The following is an 18,146-nucleotide window of genomic DNA, read 5'->3' as shown; positions in this document are numbered from 1 at the left end:
CCGTGTCCATTTGTGGGTTGCAGGAGGTGGAACGAGGTCCTCCCAGGACTCGGAGTGTCCACTTCACTTCGGTAAGGAGGTCACAGTCCATGGACCAAGCAAGATGTTCAACTTTTGTTGTTCTCGGCGTTTTGTACCTGGGGGATGGTTTTCAAAATCTCATCGAGGTTCTTCTTTTATTACCTCTGCCTTCGAGGGTAAAGGAAGTTTTGTGATTCTTCACCATTGAGAGAAAGGACCAAAAACGATGTATATATATATATATATATATATATATATATATATATATATATATATATATATATATATATATATATATATATATATATATTATATATAATGTTTTAAACATGTATTGGGCCCGATATGTTCAGGTGGATCAGGTATCACGTGGTGCAGGTGTGCGCTCTACCAAGTGCCCTTCTTGTTGTTACCCCCGCCGAATGAGAGGGCTTTGCATTTCGGTCCGTTTGTTTATCCGCACAGAACTTTCATGTATTTCTCCACAACTGCTTGTCGGATTGAGCCGAAATTTTCAGCATTGGTGCGACTGCTCGTATAGAATGTTCAGCGTACTAATTATAATTATGATGTCATAGGTCACGTGGCATGGCAGCCATATTGGAAAAAAAACTTTGGACCTCTATCTGAGACCGCACCAAGGAAAAAAATTGAAACTTGGCACAAAGCAAGTACTCCTCATGGGAAATGTGTGATTTTTAGATCCTCGTGGAGGATCTCTAAGTCTTACTCACATTGTTCTTGTGGACTTTTTTGTTTCACAGCCTACAGTTTTCACCGAAACTTCCTGAAACTTGGCATGCATATGTAAAAATACCCTCCGCAGACAGTAACCATCTCTGATTTTGAAAATTCCTCCTAGAAAAAAAAAGTTGTGATGTCAAAATATCTCCGCTAATGGGAATCGCCTAAAAAATTATCTCCGAAACAAGGCAAGCTTTTTGAATTCTGTTTGCAGGAATCGAACAGGGCATTAGCAGCGATGAATTACCGCACATATGATGCATTACTATGACATCATATCAATTTTTATGACGTCATTCCTATGTTTTGACATTTTTTATTTCACAACCCAGAGTTTTCATCGGATCTTCGTGAAACTTGCCATGTATATGCAGAAAGCCCACGCACAGGCGGTAACCATCTCTGATTTTGGAAATTCTTCCGAGAAAAAAAGTTGACGTCATAATATCACCGCTAATGGAAATCGCCTATACCGTTATCACTGAAACTAGGCAAGCTGTTTGAATTTTGTTTGCGGGAATCAAGCCGAGCATTAGCACAGATAATTTATCGCAAACCTGATACATCACAATGACGTCATATTCGGTTTTATGACGTCATCATTAAGAGGACAAGGATCTTAGCTCATTTGAGCTTATTTTTTAATGACGTCATAATTGCATATGTCGAACACCACATCCCATCAGTATGAAAATTTTTGAGGGTCACGTAGGGATAAACTGGTCCACAGAAAAAAAAATTGATGACGTCATCGGTCGGGTGATTCCGCAGCCATATTGTTAAAAAAAAACCTTCAAAAATCTTCTCTTGATTGGCTGAACAGATTGAGATGAAATGTTACAGGTATGACTACCTGTTCACAAGGAACAAAATGTTCACACACATGTCATTGGTCACATAGTTTGGCAGCCATATTGGATTTACCCTAAAACCCATAAAAAAATCTTCTTCTCCAGAATGGCAGGATAAATCGAGGGGAAACTTCACACAGGTGTTCACCAAGCCATGGGTGTACAAGTTTGTTCAGGAATAATTGATAAGTCACATGGTTCGGCAGCCATATTAGATTAAAGAAGATTATTAAATAATGTTTTCTCTAGAATGGCTTAATTAATTGACGTGAAACTTCACAATTATGATCTAGTCGTGATGCGGAATACATGTTTTACACTTCAAATTGATCAGATAGATGGTCTGGCAACCAGTTTTATTGAATTTTTTGATATGGGTTCTTTTTTTTCTTTCTCTTTTTTTTTTGTTTGACGAAGGCTCACTTGGCTGTGCATGGATGGGTTTGAGGGTCGAGGAGTATCAGCTGAAATGTGAATCCTATGCAGGTCCCTCCTGATGACTTAATGTTTGCTTTTTCACTTGTTCAGGTTCGTTCTGATTACTCCAATACAGAATTGTACCAATTTGGTCTTCTATTGAATCATGAATAATAATAAATAAACATCATAGGTCAAGGTCAGCTGTCCGATCAAAGTGGGACATCTTGGTACCCGGTCATCACTGCCAGCAGTTATAAAGTGGCAGTTCTAAATATGTCTCTTATTAATTACATAACACACCAGCACACAAACGCCATGCAAATACACCACACAAAAACCACTTATAAGTATGTCTGGCGAGGGTCTGTAATCTCTGATTGCTCTTTTTCTTGTTCGTTGCTCCATTTATCACTGGTGCAATTTTGATGCTCTTCAGCTTCCATGATCTCTTGATCTCATTCTTGAGGTCCTGGTGTTTGGTTATTTTCTTGATCTCTGCATTATTGAAACCAAAATGACTGGTTACTAATATCTCAATTAACAATAGTCTTTTACTTTTTTGTTCCTGAGAATGATGTCTGGTCGCAAGGCTTTTCTTTTCCGTGTTCACGCTCGATGGGATCGTCAGGTCGTACGTGAGCATGGCGTCCTTATTTTCAATGATTGCTCTCGGTTCGCGTTTCCATGAGTTTTCTGGAACTGGGATGTTGAATTTTTTGCAGATGCGTCAATGAATCACTTTGCATACCTTGCTGTGCCGTTGTGTGTAAAGTTTATACTTTTTCAGGTTTGTCGTGTTCATGTTTGTTTACAAATTGAATCCGATAATCTGTCGAGCATTTCACATACTCGGCTAGTCCGACACTCGTCACTCTGTGCACCTGGTTGAGTTCCATCAGGTTACTCCCTCCCTCCTCGTCTCGGCAGGTACGTTTTCGGGATGCACAGGTTTTTGTGCATTGTATGGAGTTTCCTTGTTTTGATGTGCAACTTATTGATTTCTAATTTGGGCCAGTTTATTATTCCACAGCTGTATTGGAACACTGGCACTGCGGAGTTGGTTTAGGGCTTTGATTTTTGTTTCTTGGGGAGAGGTAGGTTTTCAGGATCTGCTTCGTTCAACGTCGATTTTCTTTGGAGATTGTTTTGCGTATTTGTTTGTGACATATTTGGTGGCCCTCTTTTACCCTGATATATGTGTATGATACTAAGTTTTCTAACTGCTACATTGTTGTTTCAAGGTCAATTTTTACCTCCGCCACTGAAGGTGGAAGGAGGTTATGTCTTCTCCCCTGTTTGTTTGTTGTTTGTTTGTGTGCAGAATATCTCAAAAAGTTATGGACGGATTCGGACGAAACTTTGTGGGCAGGTTGGGTGTGTGACAATGAAGTGATTTGATTTTAGTGATCCAATCCAGATAGAATTTTTTTAATTTTTTAAATTATTCTTCACCATTGAGATGGGGGCTAAATATCTCAAATATATGGCATGATATCTCAAAAAATTTATTGGGCCTGATATGTTCTGTTGGATCAGGCATCGCATGGCAGAGGTATGAGGAATGCGCTTTACCGCTTTACTGCGGAATGCTTACCAGTTTTATTTCTTCTATTTTGGTGTGTCATGTGTTTTTTTTTTATTTTTATTTTTTTGTGGAGCTCTACTTGAGCTTTCTGTTGTGGAATGGGATACACCAAGTTGATCATCATGATCTTTTGAGTTGATTAGGCTAATTAACCATAAAGAATCCTGAAGAATTTCCATGTTGTAAACGCACGCCATGTTAAGGCATATAGAGCATCTTAATAGGTCTGTCCACCGCATGGCATTCCAATCACAAAATAAACAACAAAAACGATGATAACATTGTTAAAATAAAAATAAAAAACATATTAATTACTAATAATAATATGAATGGCAATAATCAAAACGAACGTTTAATCCGCACCCTGGCCCAAACATATTTGAGCTTGATGAAAGGAAAGTTTATGCTCAAGCAGTTCAGCAGGCAGGTATACTGCAAGACCGTGAAGACCAATGAAAATTTGGTCCGATGGACCAACAGACCGACTACTTAAATTGAAGGATCCAGAGAAGAATGCGTGGCTTCCGAAATGACGTGTGGATGATAAATGAGGCCTGTGGATGCGCTGTTGGAGTGAGTGTGTGAATGTGTGTTTACGGTGACTCGGTTGGGCTTTTAACGGGACAGACACTTTTAAACTGTTGTTGCTTGCACAAACTCTGTGATTCAAATCGTCCTTTAAACATAATTTTTTTAGCATTTATACGAAAGGGTGGAAATTTTGGATGAATTGATCATAATTTTTCTGTTCCTGAATGAAAAACGGACTTGGACAGGAAATGTGAAAATACTCGTGGATGATACTGAGAGCTGTTGATTTCCTACAATTTCCTGTTGATACAAACTAGCGGCTGCAGCGAATATATATATACGAAAATTACGCTCACAGACCAGGAATCGAACCCAGGTCCTCTGAACGGTACCAGTGCTCTGCTATCTGGGTGACCCACTAACTAAACGCACAATCCCCCCCCCCCATGCTTCCGGGACACTCACTGCCAACCATCGGAGCAGCAAGGGTCTTTCCCCCGTGGGTGGTCAATTCCGTGATGGTGATTATTCACCACATTGGGCATAGTAATACAATTATAAAGGAACAGACAACCAAACAAACATGTTGATGTGGGAAAATTACACGCCCAGACAGCTCAGATGTCAGAGCACTGGTGCGGGTCACCAGCGGACCTGGGTTTGATTCCTGGTCTGGGCATGTAATTTTCCCACATATACGTATTGTCGTGTTCAGGCCGATTAACACGAGCCTGGATGGATAGCCGGACGGTTTTAACTCGGAGGTGAACAGCCAAAATTCTTGGTGGTTACGGCGCGCACGGGATGGAGGCAGGGAAGGCGCTTTTACCAGAACGGAAGCACACGGGTTTATTCTCAACCCCACAACAAACAAAGAAACACAAGGAAACTCAACAATAATGACTGAATAAACATAAATCAAAGGTGAAAATGAAAATATATCAGAGTGAGGTAAACTAAATCCGAATGTGAGACGTCTCCGCTCAGTCACAAAAACAGACAAGGGGAAAGATAAAAATAAAAGAAAATCCTCCCCTTTTTTATGCCGGTACTCAGCTTTGCGTCCAGAGATGACCTTGCGGAACCTAGTGTCGTCGAACCGTTTAGCCACCACATAGGAGAACGCACCAAAATGGTGCGAGGTTGCTTTCCACAGCCATGTACTTGAGGAAATTTGTGCGGACGGTTGACAACGCCAGAAGCCCACAAACCGCCGCACAGTTTCTACTAACGATAAAGATTGCCACACGGCTCCCTCTAAGTTCCAGGTCCGCACACACCAAATGGCGCCGCATTTCTCCTTGATCATAGAACAATCCGACTGCCGAGGCTGGTAGATAAGTAATGAGCAGGAGCTACCGCTAGCCCAGTCTCGGTTTTCTTCTTGACCCAGCCAAACCGACAATGTCAGCTCGTGCACAGTGTCAGCAAGCCAGCTAGTGACCCAGCTAGTGCCTTATTTCAGCACGTGAACAAATTCGCACCAGCATACGCCGAGAATTGGGCAGCTCTCTCGTCGTGCCAGGAAGAGATGAGAGGACCGACTGTTTTCTCTCAACAGTCCTCCCTCTCTCGAACCTTCTCCCCGTAACGTCACCCCAACCAATCAGCCTCGGGGGTGCGGTCTGCTGGTTACATTTTCTGGGAGGCAGGGTTTAGTCTGCTGTTTGTTGTTGTTGTTGATGTGAAACTTTCCTTTGGATGTCCTTGTAAATGCAAAAATGTTGGAAAATGTAACGGGGCAATCGCATACTGGGAGAAACTAGCCTTAGACCCAACCTAGTTAGCACAACACCACCACCACCCCCACCCCCGCCTTCATGTGGTAACACGTAACAAATTTAAGCTCACAGTTTCCCAGCTTGATTACATTGAGATGTCTCCTTCTCGTCCACGGACCATGCTTGACTATACGATCCTATCTTCACTATGGGATTCTTCCATCTCCCCCCCCACAAACGTAACACACTGTGAGTCATCCAGACATCTCAGATGGCAAAGCACTGCTATGGTTCACCAGGGGACCTGGGTTCGATTTCTGGTCTGGGTGTGTAACTTTCTCACATCTACATATGTTGGTTTGTATATATATATATATATATATATATATATATATATATATATATATATATATATATATATATATATAGATATATATATACATGCTAGTGCATGCCCGTACGTGCAAAATAAAAAAAATTAAAATTTTCAAACCGCGTCCCAGAAACAACCACACAGGCCATTCCTTCACTCTCGCGTGCCCATACGTGAGTGGCCGTACGTGCAAAAAAAAAAACTTTCAAACAACAACACAGGCTGTTCCTTCGCTGTCATAAACGACGACTGGATTGGGCCATTGTGTTTAAGAAAATCGAGAAAGAAAGAATACAGTAAATCGTCACTATCCGGAAGTTGAGTCCTCACTGCCCAGATGTTCGCATATCGCAGTTACGATTATTCGCAATTTCGTTGTAATGGCCAATAATTCAATTGGCGCCAACGTATTTTGCCTTTTCGCAATGTCGTCGCAAGGAAAAACACGAAGAGAAGAGCTTTCAAATAACCACACAGGCCATTCCTTCGCTCTCGTAAACGAAGACTGGATTGGGGCATTGTGTATATCTATAAATGCACATAAGAAATCGAGAAATTATTAGAATACACGATCCAGAAGTCCATATGTTGTAACCCGTAATGGGGAACGCAACTGAGAATCTCTTCCCCATCGGCCACGCCTATGCAGCAACGTGTCCTGTCATTGGTTGGGAAATAAATGGCCATAACTTGGGAAGCACTTGTCCAATTAGTATCAAACCTTGAAAAGGCACATCTACAGGGCACAAGTAATATACCTGGCAAGTTTCAATTAGATCGGACCAGTGGTTGTTGAGAAACAGCAGACACACACAGATTGCTGGAATTATAGATAGATACAAGTCTGAAGACGATGATGGTTCACGAGTGGTATTTGACGATGTAGATTGTTTCAGAAGTCAAGGATGAGACAATGTGATAATGTTTGACCAAGTTATAAAAATGATCAACATGATGTGGTATGAGTGACAGGTTATTAGCTGCAAAATGTCGAAAACCCGGTTTCGTTCAACAACTTTCAAAATTTGACCTTTGCATAACCTTTAAAGGTCCCAAAACAATGTTGTGGACATTAAAATAAGGAAACAGGATACGTGCTATAGTTTAATTGAGTTAGTTCGTCGAAGAAGGTAGAAAACCCGGTTCGATTCCCGCAACTTTGAAAATGTGAACTTTGTGAACTTTAAAGGTCAAAGGTCAAGGATTATGACCTTTGGTGCAAAACTTCCTCTGGAACATTCCAGGAACAATATAACGTCATATAGGTTATATGGCATTTCACACTCCTTGGATTATCCATACTTTGATGAAATCAGCGTAAAAACAAACTTGAAGGGGGCGCCACGGGCAAGGTGTTCGAGATAGAGAAAAATGGTTTCAAGAATTTAGGTGGGGAATGACCTCAAGATTATGCATAAAAAATATTGTCATCCTAGCCCTCAAAGTTTGGGCGGTCGTCTGATTTTTATGTCAAAATTCGAAATTTTCTAAGTTCATGACCTCGTGACCTTGGCCTTGGGACTAAAATGAAAAAAATCGAGTTCCGTGGGGCTATGCAGGTGCCATTGGGCTAACCAAATACTGAAACCCTTGCCAGATTCGACAACCCCCTCGGAGAAGTGGGATTTTTATCTCAAAATTGCAACTTTCTAAGTTCGTGACCTTGTGACCCTGACCTTGGGACGAAAATGAAAAATCGAGCTCCATTGGGCTAACCAAATACCGAAACCCCTGCTAGGTTCGACAACCCCCTCGGAGAAGATGGATTTTTATGTCAAAATCGCAATTTTCTAAGTTCGTGACCTTGTGACCTTGACCTTGGGACGAAAATGAAAAATCGAGTTCCGTGGGGCTATGCAGGTGCCATTGGGCTAACCAAATACCAAAAACCCTGCCCGATTCGACAAACCCCCAAGGAGAAGATGCAAATTGAAATTGGCTACCCCCTAAAAACACAATTCGCAATTTTCTAAGTTCGTGACCTTGTGGCCTTGACCTTGGGACGAAAATGAAAAATCGAGCTCTGTGGAGCTATGCAGGTGCCATTGGGCTAACCAAATATCGAAACCTCTGCCAGATTCGACAAACCCCTCGGAGAAGAATTTTTTATGTCAAAATTGCAATTTTCTAAGTTCGTGACCTTGTGACTTTGACCTTGGAATGAAAATGAAAAATCGAGCTCCGTGGGGCTATGCAGGTGCCATTGGGCTAACCAAATACCGAAACCACTGTCAGATTCGACAAACCCCCTAGGAGAACATACAAATTGAAATTGACTACCCCCTAAAAACATGTTTCTTGGGCATGGCTCCACCCATAATGGGCACACCATGCCCATTTTCAGGAAAACACAACTAGATCATGATATAACCCTCCCACCAAAATTTCGTCAGGATCGGTTCAAAACCCACGGAGCTATGCTCGGGACAGACAGACACACAACAATAACGAATATAGTGGTTACTTATATTTTTCGTGAAAATATTTTTTCGTGAACCAATGTCTGTTTAAAAAAAAAAACACACATACGGACACATCAACTTTTAGCAATAGATGCAAAAATCTGGTATTTCTCTTGCATCCCCAGAACCAAACAAACAATATATATATATATAAATATATATATATAAATATATATAATATATATATATAATATATTATAACAGCACCCCAGAGCTCCCAACATGATTAATAGTAAATATCATTTTAAACTTAAACTCTGCACATTGATGTCGTTCCCATCAGTGTTCCGAAGTGCCTAATCTTGTCACTGTGCACCGTCCATCCGTCTGCTATTTCGACTTATCCGGCCAAACCGATGGGCCAATCCGGCCGAAATTTGGCAGCAACGTTCCACTCCTGACTGGCAATGGGTTTGCAAAGCTCGTTCCGGTCACGTGACTATCAGTAGGCCAAAATGGCGGTCGCATAAATTCCTTCAAAAATCGTCTTCTCCAGGCCCACCAGTCAGAATGCTTCCAAATTTTGGTTACAACATTAGGCCAGGGTCCAGGTAAGCTCCAGGTCCAGTGGTCCTCTTTTTATTAATGCCCAATAAGGACTCTGTTTTGATACCTGCTCAGGTAATTTAGCAACATATTTAATTTTTGCTTGTCAAGTCTAAATGTCTCTGCTCTTGCAGTCGGTCAACCCTGGATGACTCATTTGTAGCATTAAAAGGTTCCAGAGGTGGAACTGTGTATCATATCTCCAAATTTTGTGATCCATTCAAATAACCTCGCAGTAATTGCATGATCACATGTATAGCACAACTTGAGGACAGGACTCTCCCACCCCAAGGTGATTTCATTTGGAATAATTGTGTTACTGCAACAACATTCCAAATAAGGCTTGTCTCAAAACTGCTTTTGGAAGGGTGTTGCATTGGTTCAGGTTCCATTTTTGCTGTTTGAACAAGGTGCAGCATGCCTTGTAAGTGAACAGCTCGTGCTTTATCTACTCGCACAACTTCACAACTTTTGCCGGTGATGAGGTGTTTTTAAGATTATCTTACGCCTCACCCTCCCTGGCCTCCGGACCTTCAGCCTATATTTTGACATGGTCGGTCCTTTTGTAACTGAACGAGATGGATTCAAAAAAATGGAAACCTGAGACGTGCTCTTTGTTCTTCTGAAGGATGCTGAACTGACGAGAGATCACGTAACATGGCGTGAGACGACTTCCAAGGTGATGGATGCCATGTTAAAAGCCAGCGGAGCTTGTCAGGTAAACCTATTACTACCTTTCGATCCAGCACTTTGCTTTATGTAGACATGGAGTAAAACAATATTATTCTGTTTGTTCCTATTAAGGGCTGACTTTAGTGGTACGCACACTCACCTCTGAGCTGTTTAGCCTGCATTTTGAATCGCCACCAAGCTTCAAACTGTCACCCTGGTATTTCACAGGCAAGGTGATTCATCAATGTGTGTGCCGTCCCACCGATGGACGTTAAACTGGAGGGACCTGTCACCAGCACTGGTCGTTGGTGGATGGTAAAGATCTCATGGTGCCTTTCTCTAAGAGGATGCGAGTTATCGCCAATACCATGGCTGGACGCTGAAGAGTATGGTACATTCGATGATGACAGTAATAACAGTTATCAGTAGCAGTAGTAACAGTTCTGTTCGTTCGTGAGCAGGATAGCTCAAAAAGTTATGGACAGATCCGATGAAGTTGGGTGTGTAACAAGGATGAAATGATTACCTTTTGATGAAAATCCTGATACCAGAATTTTTAATTTTTTTAAAGTGATTCTTCACTTTTGAAAGATAGTGCCAAAAAAAACGATGTAATGTATATAAAGATATCTCAAAAAGTTGTGGACGGATTCAGATGAAACTTTGTGGATGGGTTGGGTTTTGTGACCAGGAAGAATTGATTCGATGTTCGTGATTATGGGATCTGATAATTATTTAAGTGCTTCACCATCGATAGGGAGAAAACTAACATGCAACACCATCTCAAAAAGTTGTGGACCGATTCGTACGAAACGTGATGGACAGGTTGGGTGTTATGAGGACAAATTGATTCGATTTTGGTGAAGAACTGGATCTGGATGTGAGAATTTTTTTTTTTGTAATTCTTTAAGCGATTCGCCACAATTGAGAGATCTGGCCAAAAACGATATATAGCATGATATGGTGGCGAGAACGACCGCTAGGTGGGGGGAGTTGCGTCGTCTCCCACCAGACTCTCCGGAATTGTCGGCCGTCCCTCTCGGATAACTCAGTGAGGCGGCGGGTCGCTTTACCGACCGTGGACGCCAATACCTCCACCACGTAGCGTAGGGACTTTTTGCCTAGATCCAATTTACCTAATTAACCACGAGGTGTCATCTACCGGGGAACCACGCCCTCAGCACGTCTTGCTCGAACTGGGTCACTCCACTGACTGCGGTAGAGTTCCAACTACCGACTACCAACTCCGGTTCGGGTGCAGTCGAGCGGAACTGCCAAAGCCGTGCCGGCTGGGATGAGCAGATAAACGAAAATAAGGACCCGGCTAAAACTCAGATCCGAACCATGCTGGACCAATGAAAGGACGGAAACGACCTGGGAGCATTTCTACAATTGTTTTATTTACAGCAAGAAGGGCACAGAGCAAGCTTATCACGCATATACAGCAGATTTACAATGATCGAAAACACTTATGCAGTTCTACTTAACAGACGGCACCACACACACAGACACACGCAGACAAAAATAAAACCCAGATGAATTCCAAGGAACCTCGCAGCCAGGGAGAGAGACGAGCTCGGGTCGCGGCTCGGCGGGGTACCTGCATGTTGGAGCGAGGGGGTGCTCCGTGGTGCAACACCTGCTAATGGTCGTGCAGCTCGGCCCGCAGCCACGTGTGTGGGGCTCGTGTCCGTGGAGGAACCCGAGCAGAGTTGGGGGGGGGGTCCCAGGGGTGGGGATCAGGGTTGCGTACAGGACCCAACGAGAGACCCGGTCGAGGTCGGGTGTCCTCGGTCGTTATCGGAATCGACCAGACAGATCGCTCCACCAACGAAGAACAGCCATGCACCACCACCCACAGACTCGTGAAAAAGCTCTCAGTCTGTCAATCCTCCTCGTACACCGAACTCAAGACTCCAGCAAAACTCCAACGAACACCCCAGCGAATGCAGAACTGAACTGAGCCTTTTGACTGAACTCCAACGAACGTGCATCTCAGAGGGTCCGTTCGTAGTCCATTGACCTCTCTCAGCGGGGCCTTGGTCAAAACTGATTACTCTGTCTGCCCTGATTGGACGGGTCTCCCATGGGCCCGCCCTTTCTGGGCGGGGCCTCGGCCAGGCACCGGCGAGGCCCGCCCACTCCACGCGTGTTTGGAGAAGGCGAATGACTGTGCAGCAACACTGTGTACGTTTGGGGAAACAGAGAAGGAACTGGAACATCGAACGTGGAGATTTTGCCTCTGAAAAACGAGTCTCTGTAGACAGCCGGTGGACAGTGGAACGCTGTGGCCAGCGAGATGAGGCTGCAACTGCTAGGAAGGTACCGTGGTTCCATAAGAGGGGAAATAAAATGATTTACTAACCTAACTAAAAGAACATCGCAACGCACCCCTTCGATTTCCCACGACACACAAGCAGGGGTTCTGTCTACACATATACTTAACGGTATAACTAACTTCGGGGCACCTGTATGTTTGAATGCATACGGTTCCTAGAACCGTAACTATATATATATATATATATATATATATATATATATATATATATATATATATATATATATATATATATACTAATTAAAATGGTCCAGTCCAGCTTGGACAGGTGTGGTTGTGTGATATTTTGATTTTCTTCTCGAATTGAAGAAAAAGGGGATTCAAACCATTGGAATTCTGAGGGTGGAATGAAGAACTGGTCTTGCTGGTGAAGGTCAGTGTCGCTTTGTCTCAGTGGACAGTTATAATGATGGATGAAATAAACAGGCCGTTGATTGAGGAATGCTAACTGCTGTGGGAAGAAACTGACGTTAACCCTTCATTGGAGCAAAATAACTCGGATGAAGGCCGACAATCAAAATCTACATGAAGGTGGCATAAATAATGTTTTGAGCTTTGTTTCTGCTTTGTGTTAGTGCATCATTTGAGTTTGTTCTAATGTTTTTAATTTATCTTGTGATTCGAGTCATTTATTGGTCTCCTCCTTAATACCTGGTCACGAGCTTTTCGTATCCTTCCTTTCCTATTGGATGCCGTAACTAGCTGGTAGTTTTGCGATAATTTAAGAGATCACTTGAAGCTCTCCTTAAATCACACATCACATATCATATCCATATTTTCAAAGATGTGCAAATACATTTAAGCCAAGCTCCAATTTGCATGCTCAGGAGTTTATCACCATTGGTGATATTGAGACATGTAGGGCACAAAAACAATGGAATGTCTTTTGTTGCAGCTGTACTATGGACAGAGCCCTCTTGCAACAGCGAGTAAACAAGAGCAACAACACATCCTCCGCTTTCACAATCCACGGAGCAACAGGGATAACTGTGGATCCAACCTTTGCTCACACCATTCGATTCCCTGGACATCTGAATGAGTATGTCTGTCTATTTGATATTCATTTCAATAGTCTGCTCTGCTCCCGTTTTATTTGGTTGAACTGTCATGGAACTTTGATCTGTAGTGTTTAGAATTACAAATTGGTCCTACATGCTTGATTCCCTTACTATTACAAATCACCTCCTACCTCTCCCAATAACTTAAAGCAAGCATCTACTAATTTTTGGCACTCTCAAGCAGCACAAAATGCATTTTGTATCACTATCAATAATGTACCTTATTCCTTCGTGGCTTGGTGCTTCCCAAGCAGTCTCATGGCAACGCTTATGCTGGGTGGCTTACCATTGACTTCCCAGCAGTCACCGCAACAATTTGAAATTTGTTCAGGATACCGGCAATAACTCATGCACTCTTTACAAGACACCATGGGATCTAACATCCGGTGCACACTGATACGAAACCGTGCATGCAAGACAACCAGCATGACGATTTATAGCTAGGTTGAGATTCAAACCCAGGATGGACAGCTCAAACGTTAATGTGCGCATATTTCACACGTTAGGTCAACCCGATCATGATCAGGTTATTTAGACTTTAGTAAAGCATCAAGAAGATTGGTGTTGGCGAAGATAGTCATAAATACATTAATGCAGTGGAAAGAAGTGACACAACAGTAGGGAAGAGACAATTGGATGAAGAATGGGTGAGGGGAAGAAACATTCAGAAAAAAGTGAGTCCAGAAAGACAATTTACAGCTGTAGCAAAAATTAATTTGGAAGTGCAACATGGTAATAATTGGCCAAAGGACCTCGTTTCAGGCCGTACAAGATTGAGCGACCACTTGTTAAACGATGGAGACTGGACCCTTTGAATATTAATTTCCATTCTTCATATGGAAGTTAAATATTTAAATGCAATCTGTGGGATTCCCGATGAAGCATAAACCTACAAACGAGCGAGCGCAGTCCAACCTTTGCCCCTCTCCCTGCAGAGGGAAGCACCCGATGTATTATGCTTGATCACCCAAAGTGCCGTTATTTTCATGTTTTGACCTCGATCAATATAATTGATAATTGAAAGATTTTTATTATGATGTTGTTGTCCAAAGACAGTCGATTTTTGGGCATCTTCCATTGTTCAAAGTCCTTCCTTGGCACACCTGAACTCCTATCCACCTACAAAGCATTCATCCACAGCTTGATGGAATACTGCTCTCCCCTTTGGGTTAGAACCCCTGTCCCACACTTTTCTTAGCTTGACGCTGTAGCAACCAAGGCCTTCAACATTATTGGAATCCCCCGCGATGAAGCCGAGTCTACGCGCCTATCACTTATCCATCGCCGACAGGTCGGTGGTCTGTCTTCGACCGCCTCCTTTCTGGTCTTGCATCATCTTCTCTTCTCATGGTTTGTCCCCCCTAGGGTTTGTGCAGAGTACACACGGTCCACCATCAACTCCCTTCTGATGAAAGTACCTAAATACAGGATCACTGCCCCACCTCCACTAATTCATTCCTCTTTTTGTTTTTTCTCACCTCTGGAACCAACTTCCACATTATTTTCAATGTCATTCTTTTCTCCAGGTGTTCAAGCCAGCTGGTCACCACAATCGCCCATCCAAAACCATGAACTTATCTACACCCATTAACCCCCCCCCTCCACCCCCAATTTTTGCTTCTGCATCCCTCTAGTGCACCCCTTGCATCTTCTCCTACCCTTCTTCCTTTATTTGTCCAAGTGTCCCTCTATTTTATCCTTCAATCCTGTTCCCTTCTCTTTCTGCTGTTCCTTTTATGTTGCATCCTGATCCATTCTGTCTTCCAGTTCTTCCACGAACCTGGACTCTGTGTACAAAGTGCGAAAATAAGAACCCCCTCCTTTCATGTTTTTTTTGTTAGACACATAAGGCTGCCAAGGCAGTTTCTCCTTGGCTAGGGGGCACAATCCTTGACAGGTCATCAGTCCAACATAGGATAATCAAACGATCATTCTTCCCAGTAAACTGGTACTCGATTGACAACCCCAACAGCTCAGAAGGATGACAGACTGAGTCAACCCATGTGGTGGGATGACAGGGGGCTCAAACCGAGGTCCCAGTAGCAAAAAAACAGGAAGTCGATTAATTCACCCTTCTCAATTGTTTGTTTTGTAGCGTTGAGAATGGAACTAATGGAACTGAACAAATACCTCGCAATGAAGTCGAAATATAAAATATACATATGTGACTGAATAATGTAGATCAGTGCTTCTCAAACTATCTGATGTGGTGGACCGGCAGGTATTTTTCCAATGTGCCAAGGACCAGTACCATATTATTATTTGTTTATGATCCGAGAAAATATTGTTTGAACATCTAGTAATATTAATTTATACCGGAAAAATATTAAAATATAATGAAAGTTGACACTTTTTATATAATATTTATATATTTTGTATTATATACATTTCGACTTCTCTCTCTCGTATTTTGAATTTGTCGGCTTAAATATATTATTTTTCAAGATTTTATACATTACATCTTGTATATTATGATAATGTGAAACTGGAAACTCGCCGCGTACCAGCACCGGTCCGCGTACCACCACTTTGAGTAGCACTGATGTAGATGATTAAAATGGGAGAGGGTGGGCACTGCGTTGGAATATACCTTCAAGCGAATTTTTCTTGCTTCATGATGTACCAACATGTTGAACTTCATATAATTGGCAAAGATTTTATTTATTTTCATTAAAGCTACGACTGGAGTAATTACTTGGACCTATCTACCTGCTTGGTTAACTTGACTTGGCATGTCTCTTTAATGGGTTTCACATACTTGACCTAAATTAACAAGTATTTTCTCTGCACAGCAAGGACACGATGGCTTCATATCAGATGAAAACTTGGACATGATGTGCCAAATGAATCCTGGGATGGTGACCTGTTGGACGAACCAATCATGTTTGTTTTGATCATTCTATCCCTGCACGATGAAAAGCAAGTCCACAACTTGCTTTTAAATAATACTACAACAGTGACGATTATGAACAGAAATAATGAACTTTAAATTGTTTTATGGAGCAGCTTGTCTTTCCAATAAAAGATCCATGGATTTATGGATACACACAATGCTTCAAGTTTAATCAATTTTTTTGTAATCTGATGGAATAAACTTCTTTGGAACAAATGCATGTGCAGAAGGTACTTACTGTGTGTCCAAGCTGTTAACTCACTTGCCTCTGGGGAGTGAAGGGGAGAGAAATCATTCCAAGATGAGAAATTTGTTTACGTGAAAGCACCCCTGGTTGTTGTCAGCATGGTGGAATGATAAGTTTCGGCCAATTTGAAAGTCAAAAGTGGAAATCTGTATAGTTGCATACATTAGAATATTTAAATTGCTTTTTTTGTTTCGAAATAAGCAAAATATTGCTTATTTAACAAAAGACAAGCGAGTCATAACATGTGAACTTTCAAACCCATGCAGAGGCTATCCTTATTACCCCACGCACACAAAGTGAAAAGTGGGGTTAAGCAATAGGTTCACTTCCGTCCACAAACGTCACTTTTTTGAACATGAATCAGAAAACGAAGCTGCAGTTGATCAGTACTTTGGTTCTAAAAAGAATGAGTGGAGGTGAGCAACAATTCTGCATTTCAGGTGTTTGGTGACTGCCAGAGCCAGAGCTTCACCAGAAAATGGTCACTGGCAGACCACCAACACCTGTCCAAATAATGAACATTTCCAGAAAAAAAAAGAAGTACCCTTGATTTGTCACAGCTGCATAAGGTTCTGCTGAAGGAGCAATCAGGGTAGGAATTTGTCCATCAAAAGAGCACAATGGCCTATTTTACAAAATATTGTTGTGGTTCTCGGGGCCGCATGCATACAACAGATAGTTGTCCCGAGTTAGTTATGCCATTATTGTAGTGTAGAAAGTTCCCCTTCCTTTTGTGTAGTGGGAGGACAAGGGAGTGTGTTGCGATGGGCTATTAGTTAGGATTATTAAATCATTTGTCCCTTTTATTTTATTCCCACCTCTTCTTTCCCACGGTGCCTTCTGCCTCGCTTGTTCCCCTCGTCTCGCTTACCATAGCATGATGACCCACGGTACCCTCCTCAACGATCACTCCTGAGCCAAAATCCCGATGTACACTTTGGGCTGGACAAGCGCTTTTCTAGCTTCCACCATCTACTCCAAACCAGACGTGGGTGGTGAGTCATGTACACTTAGCACCCAGGTGGGCGGAGGGCACCGGCATCTGGCCGAAGCCCGGCCCAGGAAGGTGGACCACGTGAGAGGTCAGAGCCAGTCGGAATGCCCGACTCGGACGATGATGTCGGATTTGGCATGGCCCTCACCGAAGCTCAGGCTCTAAAAAGCACGGAGAAATCCTCTGTGTAAAGGAGGAATTGAAGGAGTGAAGTGTGTTGAGAATTGTAGAAGTTGGTATTCCTGCATCTCATCCTCGCCCACACAATCTCGATGAATCGCCTCCTGGCTGGTCCCACCTACTGCTCCACCCTCGCCCTCGACTCCTCCCTTCTCCGCTCAAGCCCCTCCGGTTCGGAACACGATCTCCACACGTGCGGCCATGGCCAGAACAGCGTGGCTATTGTCGGGTGCCGCACCGTGGAGCGTCCTTCCCCCGAAACACCCAGGTACCGAGAACAATAACCTCAAACCCCTCCCTGGCTGCAAAAGTCCCCTTTTTCATTGGGGTTTCTTTTTCTGAGTGTGCTGGCACCTGTCTGTTAAGTAAGCCTGTAGATCTTTTATTGTTGTTACTGTGAATAATCTATCAAGTCTTCCCTGTGTCTGCTTTAGTAAGTTGCTTGTACAATTGTCACACCTCCCACACCCCTTTCCTCTTTCCCTGCGTGACATACCCCAAAAACCTTTG

General features: G+C 42.7%; 1 protein-coding gene across 1 annotated transcript in view; it reads left to right on the top strand.

Moving 5' to 3' along the window:
• Positions 1 to 16,375, top strand: part of LOC147034885 (uncharacterized) — a 17,045-nt gene extending 670 nt beyond the window's left edge. Inside the window, exons 2-4 of the mRNA XM_085890596.1 lie at positions 9,883 to 9,972; positions 13,160 to 13,303; positions 16,115 to 16,375. Of these exons, the coding sequence (XP_085746722.1) occupies positions 9,883 to 9,972; positions 13,160 to 13,303 (234 nt within the window). The 3' untranslated portion in view covers positions 16,115 to 16,375. The remainder of the gene's footprint in view (positions 1 to 9,882; positions 9,973 to 13,159; positions 13,304 to 16,114) is intronic.
• The last annotated feature ends 1,771 nt before the right edge of the window (positions 16,376 to 18,146 follow it).

The sequence above is a fragment of the Eptatretus burgeri genome, chromosome 1, assembly GCF_056783735.1.
Source record: "Eptatretus burgeri isolate ZD-2024b chromosome 1, Ebu_testis_v1, whole genome shotgun sequence".
Taxonomy (NCBI): Eukaryota; Metazoa; Chordata; class Myxini; order Myxiniformes; family Myxinidae; genus Eptatretus; species Eptatretus burgeri.
The sequence above is the reverse complement of the archived record's forward strand: the minus strand, read 5'-3'. Positions and strand labels throughout refer to the sequence as shown.